The sequence below is a fragment of the Phoxinus phoxinus genome (assembly GCF_949152265.1).
Source record: "Phoxinus phoxinus genome assembly, chromosome: 21".
Classification (NCBI taxonomy): domain Eukaryota; kingdom Metazoa; phylum Chordata; class Actinopteri; order Cypriniformes; family Leuciscidae; genus Phoxinus; species Phoxinus phoxinus.
This window is the reverse complement of record NC_136896.1, coordinates 25,296,438-25,314,865: the sequence shown is the minus strand read 5'-3', so window position 1 is coordinate 25,314,865 and position 18,428 is coordinate 25,296,438. Positions and strand designations below refer to the sequence as shown.

General features: G+C 37.4%; 1 protein-coding gene across 1 annotated transcript in view; it reads left to right on the top strand.

Annotated features, from left to right (window-relative positions):
* arid5b (AT-rich interaction domain 5B) overlaps positions 1 to 18,428 on the top strand; it is a 116,527-nt gene that overhangs the window by 60,779 nt on the left and 37,320 nt on the right. Inside the window, exon 5 of the mRNA XM_079596431.1 lies at positions 17,952 to 18,073. Coding sequence (XP_079452557.1) covers positions 17,952 to 18,073 — 122 coding nt within the window. The remainder of the gene's footprint in view (positions 1 to 17,951; positions 18,074 to 18,428) is intronic.

Sequence of the window (18,428 nt, the reverse complement as noted above, 5' to 3'; positions counted from 1 at the left end):
GTGTCCTTCTGTGCTGTTGGTGAGCCGGGCTGGATCCCCCAGTGGAGCCGATGGGACAGCCTGGATGCCACGGGCCTTGAATATATACTCGGTTTTTATGGCAGTTTGTGTTTAATTGAGAAGTGTTCATGGTAGGGCTGGGCAATGACACACATTTCACGATTCGAATTTGATTCACAAGCTTGCAACTCGATTTGATTCGATATCGATTCATTTTGGATTTATATCTGGTTACAGTACGTCAATTTCTCTCAAGGAAAAAAAATCTCTCTGAATCAATGCTGTTAACGATATAGGGAACCCTGTCAGTTCGTTATATTACTATAATATTGAAGGTTAAAATTAACTGATTTGTATACAAACATTACAATAAGGTTATAATAATGATTTTTAATGGCATTTATATGATAGCTGCAATAAACACTGGTTTTCATAACGATTTATTCAAACGTGCATTAAATATTGAAGGTTAAGTAAAAATATAATGAATATTTCAAATAGTGCATATAGTTAACATTTAATGTGAAGTGGATCAAAACCTTTCATCAAAGTTATACATGAATTTTAAACAATACCCGTTTTTGTCTTAGGACAACTTTGACTAACTTTTTTGATCCACTTCAATTCAAATGATGACTGCTGTATTTAGCTAAATTAGTAATTTTTTCTAACTAACTATCAAGTTAAGGACATTGAACAGCTTTTCTGGTAAATGTAAACACATACTGTTTACAAGATGTTTTAACAGTTTAGCCTTGTAGCCGAAGAGAAAAATGTAAGTTATCGAAGAGAAAATATATATATATATTTGTAATTCTTGTGAAATTTATTAGATAGTGTTATTTTAGTTTAATTGAGAATAAAAATTTTTTTTTATATGTTTTTAGTTTTATATTTTCCAATATTTATTTTAAAGTTTTTAAAATAAATCTTTTTTTATTTTAATTTTTTTCCCGTTTTAGTTATTTTAGTTTAATTGAGAATAAAAAAAAAATATATATGTTTTTAGTTTTATATTTTCCAATATTTATTTTAAAGTTTTTAAAATAAATCTTTTTTTATTTTAATTTTTTTCCCGTTTTAGTTATTTTAGTACATCAAGTGAAAATGAGGTATTGAAATAGCTTAAATAAAATATATTTGAAATTTATATATTTTATTTCAGTTAATGGTTTATTTAATTAAATCTAAAATTGTATCTAGTAACAAAAAATTTATGTATTTTAATGGTTTTGGTTTTAGTTAACTATAATAACCCTGATTAACCAATTTGGTCCCCTAAATTTGCAACCATATTACCCATTTTGCTGTAGTGATCACTTTTATTTAATTTTTAATTTATTTAATGTTCATTGCTGGAAAATGAAAGTGCCAAAAATCAGTGTAACAGGGTTGCAAAAAAGGTAAACCTCACATAAATGTAAAATTAAACAGCTCATGTAGTATTTATATGGGAGGTTGATGATCATCTTTCTGAAGGTTATGTACCTCATTTCATTGATCGGTTCCTGTATTTTTATTGACTATTTTTAAACCTATGCGTAGACTTTCAGTCACAGAGAATGTGTTCTTGTGTTCAAATACTGTTCTTCTAGCTCTAGACTAGAGGGTAAAAAGAATGTACATTTAAAAAAATGGTGACAGGTCAAAAACAGTGATAATAAAAATATTTTGCTTCTAACTGATGGTGTGCGTGTGTTAAAACCCTGAAAAAGTGAACCAGCTGTCTTTGAAAAACAGATGGATAACAAAGAAACACTTAAAAGAGAAATGGATTGAAAGCATTTCTTTGAGTACAAGGTGAACCTTGAATGTGACTAGATGTCCGTAAGTTATCTCTTAATATGAAAAATGATAATCTCAAAGCAGCTGCATACTGGCACACTGCTAATTCCTAAATGAGGCTGTAATATTCCATGTGTGAGAATTGAATCGATTACATCAAGCAGATTCAAACGGCTCATCTATAGCAGGGGGCGCAGACTTCAAAGTTGCCTTAAGTTTCTGCCAAATATACATGCTCCGCCGGTATCGCGGTTGTCATGGGAACGTTGTGGTACGGGGTCGGATGTATAATGATGATTAGCGGCTGGCTTCGGGCCAGAGTTCTTCAATCGTACATGCAGATAACAACATCTCGTTCCCATTAAAGGTCTCCCTCCATCTTCAACCTTTGATGTTCTTAATAGGTTTAGAGTTAAGGATTAATCCATGCGTTTTATGCGAACGGGGCTGTTTATTTTTAAATAAAGGTCGCAGCTGAACATCACGTGCAAATTTCAGACCGAGCGCTTCATAGACGTTTACCCTTACTTATGCGCTAATGAAAATCATTAGTGCTGGAAACACAATGAGAGCTTATGAAATAACCCCCTTTTGTGTTGACTTTGACAAAAAGCACACGCTGTTCTGTGTAATTATATTCAGTGGAAATCAAAGTTTCTGTGGCAGCAGAAGATCCTTTACATGCCGCTCGTCTCCCTGGAAATCAGACACTGAGGAATTCATTATATCAGCTGAAATCCATCTATCTATCTATCTATCTATCTATCTATCTATCTATCTATCTATCTATCTATCTATCTATCTATCTATCTATCTATCTATCTATCTATCAATCCGTCTATCTATCAATCCGTCTGTCCATCCATCCATCCATCCATCCATCCATCCATCCATCCATCCATCCATCCATCTATCCGTCTATCCATCCATCCATCCATCCATCCATCCATCCATCCATCCATCCATCCATCTATCCGTCTATCCGTCTGTCCATCCATCCATCTATCTATCTATCTATCTATCTGTCTGTCTGTCTGTCTGTCTGTCTGTCTGTCCGTCCGTCCGTCCGTCCGTCCGTCCGTCATTTATCATTGGTCTCTCTGTCTGACAGTCTATAAATAATTTATTTCATTCTTTTTTGCCCTGTTACACCCAAGAATTACATAAAAATGATATCAATATATTTAATCTCTCATCACTAACAAACCAATCCATCCATGCTGACGAGTGAATATGTAGCATCTGGCACACACTATATCATAGCTATCATGTGACTGTGCTGCAGTACAGGGGAACTGATACCACAACATATGAAGTGCCATCTGTAACCTGCTGCAGGACCACCTCAACTAACCCACCATCAACACACTGGCAAGATGATGAACACACACACACACACACACACACACACGCTAGGTGAAACACAAGCTTCCAGCTTAGAGAACTGTCATGCTGGCCTTTTATTTTGTCCCCCAGGATGCATCTGTCAGGCGGGCCGCACTTGCGCTGTGCTGGCGGTAATGCGGTTGCATCAGCAATTCTGATGCAAATTTGCACTGTGCGCTCTGCCCTCCCCGCGGATATCATGCAATTTAGCTTGATGAATCTGCCACGGGATTGTGTGCCTTTTGTCATCTTTTCACATATTAATGCACTGTTGTTCAAAAATAGGAAATTGCTCAAAATGTAGCTGTGAAAAATACAGCACATATATCTGATGCCCCAAAATATATTAGGAAAATAACCTGCTAGCATATATATATATGTGTGTGTAATATATCTAAATATTTTTTAAATGTTCAATGTTTTACATAAAATATTAGATATTTATACTTGTATAAAATGTTTGTTTTTTTATGTTGAAAATAATTATATACACATACATGTATAATATACAGATGACTAGCTATTCATTTAATAGCAATGTCTAGACCTCACAAGATCTATTCTTGAGCTACATTGCTCACCCCTCGTGAATTTATTCCCAGACCGCATTAAAATCCATTGCAACGTAAAGTGCAAACTATCCAATGCATTAAACGTCAACACAGATGGCCGGTTCTCGGTCAAACCACGGGCCGTATTAGCATCTTCATTGGGGGGAGCAGTGGAGAGCAAGAGAGTTACAAAAATAAATGAGATTTATGAGCAATTGGCATGATAGTTATTACACATTCCTGCGTCAGTATGAGTGGATCCACTCTCAGTCATAACCTGCCCCCCCCCCCCTCTCTTCTTGCCCCGGACTATGGCATGTCTAAATGAGGAAGAAATCCAGCACAGGGAAGACACACTAAGTAAACGTTGAGGGGCCGGATCGGATGACGACGCATCTGTTGTTCAGCAGTGACTGTTAATTTGGATGTCTATAAATCCCACTTGTAGTGTCCCGTTCCACACCCCCTGTCCCAGGAGCTTGTGCCAAGACTGACCCCACACACACACACACACACACACGCACACACACGAGCGCCTGTGCCAGCAGCTTTCAGGAGGAGCGGTGCACTGCTGACGGATGCTGGCTAGATTAATAGACTCTTGGATAGGCTGTAGTCTCAGCTTTTTATATTTTTGTTCACAGGGCAGTCAAAAGTGAGCAGGTTTGGGTGACGGTGACCCGGGGTGCTCATCTTAGTAAGTGCAGGGGGTCGTTATTTTATTGAACCAGCCCCCACTTGCCCCTGAAATAGACACACACACTTTTTCCATCCTTCACCGTCTGATTTATTTCCAGGAGGGTGTTACAAAGGCTTGCATGCTGGAGTTGGACAGTGATGAAGTAAAGTTTGTGCGGTTAATGCTGTCACATGGCAGCAGGTCTAGTACAATGAACTGAGGACTTTTAAGTGCTGATGTGTTTTAAATGCAAACGAAAAGTTTCAATGAATCAGATTCATTTATGAAAAATATATTTTGGCCATGACCATTATGAACTTATGACCATTCCGAATATTATAGAATATTGAGATTAATGTAAAAATATGCTCATTACGGTATTATTATTATTTAATTTTTGCTTGTGACATTTTATAATATTTAATGAAAAAAATTATCACCATGGTATTAATAATAATAATAACATATAATATTATGTATGCTATTTACATTACCAGTCCATATGTCAAGTACTAATGTGTATGTGTTGTACTGATTTAATTTACTAATTGTAAATCAAAAAATTATTAACAATTTTATTTGACCATTTGTAGTAATTTAATAATGTACAAAAATATTATTATTTGATTGTGACTTTTTATAATAAAACAATTCTCACTACTATAGTATTATTATTATTATTTGCAATGACATTTTATGTTTAGATTGATATAAAATATTCTCACTAATGTATTATTATTATTATTAATACTAATAATACTAATAATACTATTTATTTATCATTTACATTTCTAGTCCATATGTAAAGTACTAATATCTGTATTTGTATTTGTATTGTATAGATAAAAAAATAAAAAAATGGAACAATAGAATATGAGCTTAGCATTCAGTCGGTTGTATCCCACACCTCAATGTGTCTCTTTTTGGTGTGTTGCTCATCATTTTTGATTTATAATATCTGAAGTAATGCCCTTTAGGTAAAGATATTGGGGGTATATCCATTAAGATATTACATTATCCAATATGATGTCATGACAGGAAGGGGTTAAGTGGTTCTGCTGGATTGGTTGTATTGACTGTTTGTATATTGCTGCATGTGTGTGTTTGTGGTTCAGTTAAACCCTACATAATGGGGACAAAAGATGGCAATATCCGAAATCCTTGTTCTTGTAGGGACATTTTTTTGATCCCCATGACGAATACAGCTTATAAATCATACAGAATTCAGTTTTTTGAACATGTAAATGTGAATGTTTTGACATTTTGGAAAATGTGTGTGTGTGTGTGTGTGTGTGTGTGTGTGTGTGTGTGTGTGTGTGTGTGTGTGTGTGTGTGTGTGTGTGTGTGTGTGTGTGTGTGTGTGTGTGTGTGTGTGTGTGTGTAATACCTCACAGTAACACTAGAGGGCAACTGGCTGTCAATGAGACGGCTCCTGCATGATGTATATTAATAATTCATCACAAATCTCCAGTGCTGGCGATATTCTTACATCTAATCGTTTTAATAACACAGTCTGCTCTCAAAAGATTTTTTTTTATCATTTAATTATGCCACATTATGATTTTACCAAAAAAAAGAGAAGAAGTCAGGCTGACAGAAAGGATTGACAGGAATGTGTAGACAAAATGAAAGAGAAAGAGAGGGAAGCAAAATGACGTTGGATTATTTTTAGGCAGAGATCAAATGTCTGTTAGTCAGCCGTTCATAACAGAAGATGAGGCAGCATATTAGCATATTGAGAGCAGAATAAAAGATTAATGCTGCTAAGAACTTACTGTACAGAAGCAGAGCAAAAGAGCTAGATCAAGTTATATTATAGATTAGTCTTGTTTTATTTGATCACTGTGGTTACATCGCTATCTAGTTGTTGGTGTTTTCCAAGGCAAACGCCATATGTGCTACAACTCTATTAAATAGTGTTGCACAATATATCAATACCATATTGATTAGTGGGTGATATTAAAGGTTTTTTTTAATCAGTATTGGGCAATATTGGATATTTAATTGCATTTTTTAACATTTAGATTAACTTTGCCCTCATCTAACGCTCACTTATAATATTTAATAACACTAATAATTTAATTACACTGTTGAATGTAATCTTTAGCAAATCTCAAAACGAATATAATTTTTCATACTGAACATTAATGTTGTGATGCATAAAGATTCACTTCTAGCATTTAAAATGGATCCTTTTAATTTGTAGTGTTTATTTTATATTTAGACAAAATAGTAAAGAATTTTAATATTAAAAAAATATATATTTTAATGTAATTTACTGTTATTATATGTTAACTTATGCATTAACTAATTTTAACTAATGAAACCTTATTGCATTGTGTTACCTAATTGTAGGCTTTAACTTTAACCATGTGTTGGATGAATATGAATAATACCTCACATCATGCTACATGTTGAGCAGTGGCTTTTCTAACCAATCAAAGTTGGGTTAGATTGTCACCTGCAAAAGAATAATAATACAAATATCATTAAAGAAGGAATCCAAGCCATATATACATATAGGGAGTGGCATAGAATATTACATAGAGACTTTCGCAGTTCGAAGTTCATTGTGAAGTTGGGAGGATTGTGAGATGAATAACACATGAGACGGATTTGGATCTGGAGTGTGTGCCGAGGGATCAAGCTGATGCAGCATTCTCCCACAACCGCACATGACATAACACCACACACTCCAGCACAAACGGCCAGATAAATAAACAGCAAACACACCGTATGCGGCGTCCTCGGGCATATGCGCAGCTTTCAGTGATGTGCTGTGACTGTACCACTTGCTCTCTCTTGAATTAGCATCTGACCTTGGTGTGTGTGCGTCATGTACGCGCTCACGCCGCATGAGGGGACGCGCAGTGACATTGACTCATTGTTTGGTCCAATCTGTTTGCACTGTAAAAAAAAGGCCTCGCAGAAGTCGCACTGCTGCTGATTCAGAGACTTGTGCTCAACACTATCAGCGATTAAAAGATAGAAGTGTTGCTGCTTCGGTGGGGGATTTGGGAGCGCGCAGCATTATTTAATGAGGGCGATATCATTTATTCATCGTGTATGTTTTGCTCTTTCCGCACCTCACAGTGCCATCTGCTGTATAGCGCTGTATTAAATCACACCGAGCAGAGGAATTCTCAGGCCGTGAGAGAGGAAAAAATAAAAGGTCTTCACATATAGAGTGGTTTACTGCGACAAAGTGTTCACAAGTCATTCATTTTCTTTTTGAGAACAGTTTGAAGCTCAAGTGTTCAAGATTAAAAATAAGAATAATTGTTTCCAAGAAAAATGCAAACGATCTGCCATGACACATGACATTTAAGACTCAAGTGATAGGCCGAAAAACTGCACAGTATATCGGTATCCACTATTGGCCAAGATTGTAGTTTTTTTTTTGTCCTAGTTATCAGTCTATATATTGGATATGCCTGAATTCATTTGTACAATTTGTTTTTACTGATATTTGGGAGTTTCGTTGGCCGAGAAATGTCAAAACCAGCATTTATTTTGACAGCAACAGGACTTTTATTTTGGCAGCACTAAAAATGCCATCACCTGAATGCAGACGCGAGCATAATCTTTAAAACTTTGATATCAGACTATGCTATATTATATCCAGTTTGCTGCTGTTATATTAATGTCACATGTCAATGTGTACTGTATGTTAAATCAGCGTTACGTGGTCTTTATTTGAGAATAATTGCCAGTGCGCACAAATTTACCAGATTACTGAGTCTGTTGGTTACAGTGTTTACTTCCTCCTTATTTATCTATCTCTTTATTTGTGAAAAATACTGTAAGAGTTTTACATAAGTTTTTTACATAATGATTGATTTTACAATTAGTTATTTCTAATTTAATAAATCACAATTCAATTCCAGCATGTTGTTATGCACGTTATCATATATATCAGGTTTATATCGGCCATCGGTCACCTTGCTCTCTAAAATATTGTTTCAGCTATCAAAGAAATCCATATCAGTCAAGCTCTAAATAGTATAGAATAAAAATTTTGCCCATTTATTCATTATCAGCCATAAAATGAGCAGCAGAAAGGGGCTGTAAAGCTGTGAAACCACTGTATTTGTGAACGGGGCATGAGAGAGGGCCAAGGAGAAAACAAGTGGAGACTTCCTGTTTAACAGATCTGTTACCCTGAGCTCTGGATTATTGATATGAATATGTCTATCATATACAGTCATGCTCAGAATTAATGGCACCCCTGGTAAATATGATCAAAACTGGCTGTATATTCCCATTAATATTTACCTTTTTCAGCACACCAGAGTGACTAGGAACATGAAATTATCCAGCCATGATTTCTTGTTTCACAGGAGTTTAAATATGAGGAAACAAAGGCCAAATTTCCTTAATCATCCATCACAATGAGTACAACCAAAGAATATAGTTCTGATGTGCAGCAAGAGATTGTTGAGCATCACAAAATAGAAAGTGTCTGTAAGAAAATAGCTAAAGAATTGAAAATCCCCATTTTGACCATCAGGGCAATAATTAAGAAGTTATAATCAACTAAAGATGTTACGAATCCGCCAGGAAGAGGACGTGTCTATATTGCCGTAATGGACGGTGAGGGTGAAAGTTTGAGTGGCCAAAGAGTCTTCAAGGATCACAGATGGAGAATTGCAGAGATTAGTTGAGACTTGGGGTCAGAAAGCATATTAAAACAAAATCAAACAACCCCTACATCACCACATTGGATCTTTAATGTTGTGGGCATATTTTTCTGCTGGAGGTCCTGGACTTCTTGTTCAGATACATGGCATCGTGGATTCTTTCAAATGAGTAAAAAAAAAATCAAAACCTGACACCTTCTGCTAGAAATCTTATAATGGGACGTGGTTGGATCTTCCATCAGGACAACGATCCAAAACAAACATCAAAATCAACTCAAAAATGTGTTACGGAGCACATAATGAAGCTTCCGCCATGACCGTCCCATTTCCCTGACCCGATGAGTGGAGTGAACTGAAGAGGAGAAGCACCAACATGGATCTGGAGAGATTCTGTATGGAGGAACGGTCTCTGATCTCTGGTCAGTTGTTCTCCAAACTCATCGGGCATTATGAGAAGACTCCGAGCTGTTGTCTTGTCAAAAGGAGATTGCAAAAAGTATTTAATAAAAGGGTGCCAATAATTGTGGCCAATAATGGATAAATTGTGGATAAACAATGCAGATTTATTTTTTACGGCCAGTTTTGATCATATTTACCAGGGGTGCCATTAATTCTGAGCACGACTGTATATGTGCTCATATAATCCATTTACCTCGCTGGGGTTATGAATGGAACTGCGGCTGGATGATGATGAAAACATGGGTGGGATTAGACTGGCAGAAGTTGGCGTACAACCCCTCCGTCTTCCTGCATAATTAAACCAGCGAGTTTATCAGGTGGACGAGTATTTTACTAGTTTTAGTTAACTAATAACTAGGGGTGGTTAATCTGTCTGATTTCCCAATTCGATTCGATTACGATTATTGAAGTCCCGATTCGATTACAGTCGATTTTCGATTATTAACTATTCTCGATTAGCGATTATTGATTTTCCATTTCACAACAGTAAATTCACTACAGTAAAAATCACAACAATAACAAATTATAACAAACTTCAACATATTCTGAATCTCTATTACTGTAACATAAAATACGGATGTCCACGCATCACATGTTACAGCTATCCTACCCGCTTTCTTCAGTGATTCCATGACTTCGGTTTTGGTCTTGTTGTAGAGTGTGGGGATCGCTGTGTCTGTAAAATATCTCCGAGATGGGACGTTGTATCTCGGCTCCAAAGTGTGCAACAGCGCGAAAGCCCTGGTTCTCAACGACTGGATGCAAATCCTTGGCAATAAAAGTTGCGATTGATTGTGTAATGCACTTTGCCCTTTCCGAGCCAGGTGGAAGCTTTGACAATATTGTTTCCACGCTTCAGAGTTCCGTCTTTTGCGTTCCGTCAATATTACGTTATTATCGATTTTCAAAAAAAATAAAAATATATTTTTTTTTTTTGAAAATCGATTTTTGGCATTTGTGAATCGATTCAGAATCGGCCACATCCGCATCGCGATGCATCTAAGAATCGATTTTTTCCCCCACCCCTACTAATAACCCTGATGAACACAGTCAATTCAAAACTGTGAAATACTAATTAGTCATGTGACTGCATAACCCTTGCTGTTTTGTATTTGTAAAGATAACATATACAAATTTACCCTGTTTACTTTCTTTAATATGTTCTATTGTAAATTATATATATATATATATTTTAAATCTCCTGTAAATATGAATTTTCTGAATCAAAACTTCATTAGTTTATTCACGATTGATGTAACCACGACGTGTGGTTAGCGTGTGAGCAGGAAAATATAATATTAACCAATAAAACAGAGTTAAACATTTTCCCATCCAATAAAATGCTTGAAAATAGCAAGTAAAATAAAATTAAAATCTAATCCTAACATAAAATTATATTGTAAACGAGGCAATAATATAATTTAATATTATTATGTTTTTGAGTTTTTGTTTATTTTTGGTAGTTGTAAATGTACTGTACAATGATTTGAGCCATGGAATGTGAGGGCGAATATTTTCCCACACTGTTCTCTCTCTCTCTCTCTCTGTGTGTGTGTGTGTGTGTGTGCGTGTGTGTGTGTGTGTGTGTGTGTGTGTGTGTGTGTGTGTGTGTGTGTGTGTGTGTTTGTGTGTGTCTCTGACTTTGATTGAGACTCAGATTCAGTTCATTTAATTTGGCTTCCTCTGAAACTTCCATCCACCGCAAATGTTTCAGGTCAAAACTCTGGAGAATCCGCAGATATGCTTCAAACGTATTTGCTCAAAGGAAAAAGCATGACCACAGGAATGCACAAGCAGATATTTGATCTGCGAGAGACCCCATAGTGCTCTGTAATGACTTTGGAAGAAGGTAGAGAAGCCCGGCTCGGCTTCAAAGCTCTGGCCACCCTTCAGCCCCCAGCACAGGGTAAATGACCTGTTAAAATCCACAGAGGGAAAGTGTAGAGATTACTGGAAACAAAAGCAACTGAGTTGCTGTAATGAGCTTTTGATGTTTGTGACAACGGGAGCCGTCAGTTTAGGGGGAAACCAGAAAAGAAGAAGAGGTCTGCTGCTCCTTTGGATAATTGGAGCTTTGGTTTACAGGACAGTGACACAACTTATGCATTATGGGTGTATTTAAAAGCATTTGGATAATATTACACATTGGCTTAGTTAATGTAAATGGTGTACGGTCACATGGAAAAATACTAATTGACAAAGCTGTTATATATATATATTCTAACTACAAATTCTAACATTCTTCTTCTGGCTAAGTAGGAAAACTTAACAGCCAGTTATCTCACACTGGCCAAATATTGGCAGATTCTTAAGCCAGGCTGATATATCTGCCAATATTGTCCCCATATTGTGTGCTAGAATAAGGGAGGGAGGGAGAGAGAGAGAGAGAGAGAGGGGGGAATTCTGTGGAATGGATTTAAAGCGGTCATGACATGGATTTTTATTTTAATTATTACATATATATATATATATATATATATATATATATATATATATGTGGAAAAATGATTATTTTCAACCCTCATTCAGAGGGACAGATTCTCTGTCTGAAATGATCCGTTTTTAAAGGGGCGGCTCCTCAGTAAACGGCCACTGTTATTATTAGCTAGAAAACCGTTTCAATGCTCACTCGCTATTGCACTTGAGTAAGTGTTTTGAAAATATTACCCATATAAATGATTTGTCTTAAACTAGCAATGCAGCTGCTGTCAGGTCCAATACAGTTGCTGATTTATCTGTCAACAAAAGTTTCTTTGCGAACTCTCCATTACACTGTGCCTCGTTTATAATTTAAAATGCATACAGTATAATACAAACATATAACTCTCAGATGTGATCCAGGACGCCACTTGTTCCTGTTAAACACTTGTTTGACACGGGATGTGTCAAAGTGAACGATCCTTTTTCACTTCCATTGTCCTCTTGTTTGCAAACTCAAGCGAGTGGAGTACATCAAACAAGTGAATGGGCATTAGTTTATACTTTATCCAGTGTAGACAGTGTCTGTGATTATAATGGGTTCTATTTGCATTTGACGTGATGAGACACTCGCAAGTGTGTAGGCAAGTGAACGACCTACGGACCTATGACTGAACGCCAGTAGGCAGGGCTTATGGTATAAACTATTCTTCGATGTCTCACTCTGGAGGCAGATGTCCGTGTGACGTCACATGTCCCTCAATATCCAAATGAGCCATTTTTGGAGCTTGATTACATAAATGCTTAGTTTATGAGAAATACGTTACGAAATACGAAAGCTCTGAAACTTGCCGGATGTTTTAATGGTACAAGGACCTCTTATATGTCAAAAGATCAGGGCAAATTTGACCAAAAACAAAAAAGTATAGGAAGGTTTTAAATGGAGCTGAGAGTATTACACTCCTAGGTCGCGTTTCCACCGCAGGAACTTTCCCCTGGAACTAGGGACTTTGGGGTAGTACTGTGTGTTTCGACCGCAGGGACCAGTGTTTAAATTAAGTTCTGGGTAAAAAAAATCTCTCTCATAAAGTCCCTGCTCGCAAGGTAGCACTTTTTCAAAAGTTCAGGAACTTGGGACTTGGGCGCTGAACATGCTGATTGGTTGAGTTCAAGCAGCATTTCGATTGGTTGACTCCACACAGTACCTTTTTTAAAAGTCTGTTGCGGTGCGTGCCGTAAGAATTGTTTGCTATTTGAATCAACAATGGATTTTAAAAAATACAACCAATGGACCGAATACGATGATAAATGGAAAGTGGCGTGCAGTCCTGCGTTACTGGACTAATTTGCCTAATCTTCACGGTACTTTAGACCGCGATGGAAACACAGACAGAAACAGGTCTGGGGGAAAAAGTTCCTGGGAAAAATTGTTCCCGGTAATTTCGGTGGAAACGTGGCTTTATTAGTAGCCTACACTGTAAAAAATTCCACCTATCGCAAGTTCAGTTGCTGCCTTAAATTAAGTACAATCAACTTTGGTTCTGCAAGTCATTTAAACTTAAATTATATTAAACTAACTTAAAAAAAAATTGTTGAATCAATTGAATTTCAATTTGATTATCAAATGATGGAAGACAGCATAATCCTGAGCATGAAATCAGGATATTATATAAGGATCATGTGATTAAAATTCAGCTTTGTCATAACAGAAATAAATATATTTTTAAAACATTAAAATAAAAACCGGTTATATAAAATGTGTAATAATATTTAACAACATTACTGTTTTTGCTTATTTTTAATCACATACATGCAACCTTGGTGAGCATAAGAGACTTTCTTTCAAAACCATAAAAAAAATCTGACTATTCCCACATTTTTTAACTGTAGTGTTTATATTAAACATTAAATACACCAATAAAATGTTGAAAAATGGGAATGGAGTGCTCATATTGGAGAGCTCAGCGCGGGATAGCAAGCGTGAAGTAAAGGAGCTAATGTACTCCAGCAATCATGAGTAATACATTACTCACATGGCTGGAATTCAAATGATTGTGATGTGGGGTGGAAGCTAAAAGGGAAAGAATTGGCAAATACGAATGCAGAGTGAATTAGTCTAAGGAACAAAGGAAAAGTGACATTTAAGAGAGAAGCGGCCTCATTTTCTCAATAAACGTAAGCCTTTCCTCTGCCGAGCCCACGGATGCCTGCGCAAATGTGTTTGTCATGGCCACAGCAGCCAAGTAAACAACCTGCCTGTTGCCAAGGTGACAAAAAGGCTTCTTACATAAATGTTTATTTATGAACAAATGGACTCATTTGATGCGCCGTTTCTCTGACCCCAATGCTGCATGCGCCAAATTTGATGAAAAAAGGCGGCGTGTTGAGAAAAGAACCCAAAAATAAAATAAATTAAGCTCTTCTCCAGCTGATTAGGTAATGCTTTCTTTTCTTTTCCCAGAACAGATCATGTTGCCAGTCTGAGCTTTGTTGGAAGATCAAGTGTAGCGTTGTGGCCGCAGCGTTGGGCCTTGTGTAACCTTGACAATGATTTAATCATCAGCGCACATGGAATGCAGTGCCAGCTGACCGCACTGAACCCGCGCTCGAGAGCACCTGTCCTGGTGTCAAAAGCTCCTCCTGCAGAGTTTGAACTCTTGCTTGTGGTTGTCATTTTCCAGCTGGATGCTGGTGATGCTTCGATGGCATTCGTCAGGTGCACAATGGGCTTTCAGGAACTTCTGGAAATGTGAAACATTTGATTTTTCTCTGGCCCGAAAGACTGTTCACTCGGTCATCACTAGGGGTGGGCGATATAACAGATGACTTGATCAGCAGGTAGAAATTTATCAACCCTGTAGAGTTACACATGGTTATGCATATCATATGTGACTGTTTTTGCAAGCATTTTTCAGCCTTGCCAGTTTAAACATTCAAGCGATTTAAACCATTCAAGCTCAATCATTTCTTTTTTAAATAAAGGTTATTTATTGAAGAATGAAGAAACTTTAACACTTGTCCATTGCATAAAGGGTTCTTTATAGTGAAAAAAAGTTATTTTGATTATTAAAATGTTCTTCACACTAAGACTATTCACACTACCTATTCACTAAAAGGTTCTTTGGGGAACCAAAAAATGGTTCTTCTATGGAGTTGCTGCGAAAACCACATTTTGAAACGTTTATTTTTAAGAGTGAAGTTGCAAAAGAAGCGTAATTAGTTCCTTGCACGCTGTCATTCAGACGGTTTTCTGTGCATACAGTTAGGTCCATATGTATTTGGACACAGGCACAATTTTTCTTTTTTTCAGGTATTTACCAACACATATTCAAGCTATAGTTATTTAATGGATATGGGCTGAAAGTGCACACTCTCAGGTTTAATTTGAGGGTATTTACATCCAAATTGGAGGAAGGGTTTAGGAATTACAGCTCTTGGGAGAGCCACCCCCCCTTTTTCAAGGGACCAAAAGTAATTGGACAATTGAATCAAAAGTGATTTCATGGACAGGTGTGGGCTATTCCTTCGTTATTTATTCATTAATTAAACAGGTAAAAGGTCTGGAGTTGATTCTAAGTGTAGTATTTGCATTTGGAATATATTGCTGTGAACCTACATCATGCGTTCAAAGGAGCTCTCCATGCAAGTAAAACAGGCCATCATTAGGCTTCAAAAACAAAATAAATCCATCCGAGAGATAGCAGGAATATTAGGAGTGGCCAAATCAACAGTTTGGTACAATCTGAGAAAAAAAGAATCCACTGGTGAGCTCAGCAACATAAAAAGGCCTGGACGTCCACGGAAGACAACAGTGGTAGATGATCGCAGGATCCTCTCCATGGTAAAGAAAAACCCATTCACAACATCCAGCCAAGTGAAGGACACTCTCCAGGAGGTAGGCGTGTCATTGTCAAAGTCTACAATCAAGAGAAGACTTCACGAGAACAAATACAGAGGGTTCACCACAAGGTGCAAACCATTCGTAAGCATCAAGAATAGAAAGGCCAGATTAGACTTTGCCAAAAAGCATCTAAAAAAGCCTGACCAGTTCTGGAAAAGCATTCTTTGGACGGATGAAACTAAAATCAACATGTACCAAAATGACGGGAAGAAAAAAGTATGGAGAAAGCTTGGAACAGCTCATGATCCAAAGAATACAACATCTTCTGTTAAACATGGTGGAGGCAGTGTGATGACATGGGCATGCATGGCTTCCAGTGGCACTGGATCACTGGTGTTTATTGATGATGTAACAGAAGACAGAAGCAGCCGGATGAATTCTGAAGTGTATAGGAATATACTGTCTGCCCAGATTAAGCCAAATGCAGCAAAGTTGGTTGGACGGCGCTTCACAGTACAGATGGACAATGATCCAAAACACACTGCAAAAGCAACCCAGGAGTTTTTTAAGGAAAAGAAGTGGAATATTCTGCAATGGCCGAGTCAATCACCTGATCTCAACCCGATCGAGCATGCATTTCACTTGCTGAAGGTAAAACTAAAGGCAGAAAGACCTACAAACAAACAACAGCTGAAGACAGCTGCAGTTAAGGCCTGGCAAAGCATCACAAAGCAGGAAACCCAGTCTTTGGTGATGTCCATGAGTTCCAGACTTCAGGCAGTCATTGCCTGCAAAGGATTCTCAACAAAATATTAAAAATGAACATTTTATTTATGATTATATTAATTTGTCCAATTACATTTGAGCCCCTGAAAATAGGGGTACTGTGTATAAAAATGGTTGCAGTTCTTAAAATGTTTACTTGATATTTTTGTTCAACCCCTTTAATTAAAGCTGAAAGTCTGCACTTCAAATTCATATTGATTGTTTCATTTTAATTTTATTCTGGTGGTATACAGAACCAAAAGTATGAAAATTGTGCCTGTGTCCAAATATATATGGACCTAACTGTATATGGTTAAACTGATGCTCTTAAATGGTCAAACGCGCACACAATTAAGTATAAAGGACCATTTTGGTGAGTATTCACACTAACAGAGTTGGTTATGTCTTAAAGCAGTGGTACCAAATCCTGGGCAAATTCCAATCGGAAGTGAGCATCCCGATGCCCTACTTACTCCGAAGGGCAGAGCTCTTGAAATAGGGAGCAGGGCACATCATGAAACGAATCATGAGGATTCGCCATCCTGGATCACATGACCATAAACGATTTTATTACATCCTTCCAGTGACCATTGCATGTTCCCTTCACTAACGGACTTGTGGAAGGGCCCTTTGTGAAGGGATTCAGTTCCCTACAAATGGCGTCCCCTTCCCGATGTGCCCTTCAAGGGTGCAAAAACGCCATTTGGAATTCCCCCTGTTCCTGGAGATCAAGGGAAGTGGCACAATGGGATAAGTTGTGCCATGTCAAACAGAAAGTTGAATTATTAGGGAATATGTGAAATAACATGGTTGAGTGAATTTTTTCAAATAATGACAGAATATTCTTTCTAGTCCTTTAAGGCTGACCCGGTTGCAACCACCTCAATTGTCACTGTTATTTTGAGCTGTGATGACGACGTATTAGGGATTTTATTCATTTGCCCTTCAGGCTTTGTTTGAGTTTTCCGCTTGTTGACACATCCTGTCATTCCGTGAATTGCTTTACCATTACCATGTGTATTATCTAACATTCCTGCTTGGAGGCCGATATAATAATAAAAATGATTTGGAACTGATGACCAAGAATGCCTGTAACAGTGATGGACAACATTTTGACCTTGTCTCAGGATAATTAAGTCCGGAGTGCCATTCAATGTAAAAAAAATAATATCCAGAATGAAGAAGGATGAAATATAATTTAAAGCAATGTAAGTCCCTGGAATGGCTCCAGGGATCACTTGTCAAGCAACCAATTGGTGGAACAATGTTGGCTTTAGTTTATGTGTGTCCGCCACAGACATGGCTTATCCGTTGTCATGTTCCCCTATTTGTGCTATAGTGCAGTGAGCAGATGTCAGGGGTCTTTATGGGCTGTGGGTGCATATGGCTGTCAGTGGCGGCTCTAACTGGTCTTCTGCTGTCCACAGCTCCCAACCTGAAGGGCCGGCCCCGGAAGAAGAAGCTCTCCATCTCCCAGCGGCGAGACTCGCAGGGGCAGAGCGGTACTGCCAAGGAGCCCAACGGCGTGGAGGGCAAGTCTCTTTTCAAGGTATTACAATTGTGAAGATAATGATTTTCATATTATGACTAAAATCTAGGCTCCACGAGTGCCAAACTTTCAACTATCAGCATAAGGTCTGGTCCACTTTGCAGAAGAAGTACCGTAATCCCCATTTAGACAAGAAAAGAGTCTGAGCATCATGCACAGCGGTTTCTGGGAATGCTTGTGTAGAAAATATCAAAGAAATCATTAGACACTGGGCCATTTCAGCAAATCACACAATGGCTAGTATTTTAAATGTACAGTATATACAGTGCTTAACAAATTTATTAGACCACCTGTCATAATAAAGAGAAAAACAAATATTTTATGAATCTGTCAAAAACTTGTTTAAAACAACAAC